The following is a 1441-nucleotide window of genomic DNA, read 5'->3' as shown; positions in this document are numbered from 1 at the left end:
TTATTATTATTACTGATTCCCCACCCCCTCAGACTGGGATGGCCCTGAAAGGCAAGGTCGAAGCAGCCCGCCTCCTACATTACCAAAATTGTGTAGATGGGGGGCTTACAACATTTACATTCAATATCAATTTTGGGGAAACTTAAACAGACACTTAAGGAGAAAAAAATGTAGTACAATATGGATGAGGAGATACCCCTACAAAACGATGCATCAATAAGAAACAAACAAAAACATGTGGAACTTTTGGACACCTTTTGCTGGCTGTCACATCATGCGGAAGGCCATCCACCCTTAGCCTGTACAATAAACACTCTATAAAGTTGAAATTGCCGTCGACAGACTAAAAATTCTCGTAATGATGGGTGAAAGTAGGTCCAATTAGACCGTTCATGTAGGTGCACGCTTTTTGCACGGAGGCAGTCATTGGCCCTGGTCCACAACTGAACACTCCGACTTGAGACACCTACCAGAGGAAGAAGAAGAAAAAGTAGGGTATTTTACACATTTCCCAGACCAAATATCTATTTAGATAATTCAAATCAAACGTAACATAATTTATTCAACATAGTAAAATCAAATGTTCTCCTTCGCGTGTGTTAATCACAAAACGGCTTTGGTTTTGCGCATCAAGGTGGGGGGTTTTTTGTTTTGCTTTCTAAGGCGTTTCTCTGTCAGTCTGTCAACCTTTTCCAAGATGTCGTTGTTGTTGCTGCTGTTTCTGTTGTTGCTGCTACTGTTGTTGTTGTTGCTGCTACTATTGTTGTTGTTGCTGCTGCTGCTGCTGTTGTTTTAAAACTGTTGTTGCTATTCATTAGCTTATCACCCCAATGTATACGAAGTAGAAAATTTCCAAGGAGAAGCATTTGGTCCTCGGACTTTTGAACACGGCAGTGTCTTAGTTAAAAAATAAACAACCACTGGGATTCAATCTTGGAACATTCGCATGGCTGATAGAATCGTGACATCATCATCATCATCATTATCATCATCATCATCATCATCATCATCATCATCATCATCATCATCATCATCATCATCATCATCATCATCATCATCATCATCCTTATCTCCTAATCACCATCACGGTAGACTGTAAACAGGCAAAAATGATGGAGACTGTAGAATTTCACATTTTTTTCCATACGTTCAACATTTCACCGCTTAGGGCTTCGCCAGGAACACTGAAAATGATATTAATGACTAGCTGTACGGTCGAAATTATATCAGTTTCTCTCTCACGCACAAATGCACAAACACACATACATACAGAAACATATGCATGTATGCAAACTTAAGCGCACATACCCACATACATGCATGCACGCATGCACGCACGCACGCACGCACGCACGCACCCACCCACCCACACCCCACCCAACACACACATACATACATACATACATACATACATACATACATACATACATACATACATACA

General features: G+C 40.7%; 1 protein-coding gene across 1 annotated transcript in view; it reads right to left on the bottom strand.

Annotated features, from left to right (window-relative positions):
• LOC101857144 (dual oxidase 2) overlaps positions 1–1441 on the bottom strand; it is a gene marked incomplete in the record, with an annotated part of 61129 nt that continues 59688 nt past the window's right edge. Inside the window, 1 exon segment of the mRNA XM_013088029.2 lies at positions 1–466. Coding sequence (XP_012943483.1) covers positions 344–466 — 123 coding nt within the window.

This window comes from Aplysia californica, unplaced genomic scaffold, assembly GCF_000002075.1.
Source record: "Aplysia californica isolate F4 #8 unplaced genomic scaffold, AplCal3.0 scaffold00673, whole genome shotgun sequence".
NCBI lineage: Eukaryota > Metazoa > Mollusca > Gastropoda > Aplysiida > Aplysiidae > Aplysia > Aplysia californica.
The sequence above is the reverse complement of the archived record's forward strand: the minus strand, read 5'-3'. Positions and strand labels throughout refer to the sequence as shown.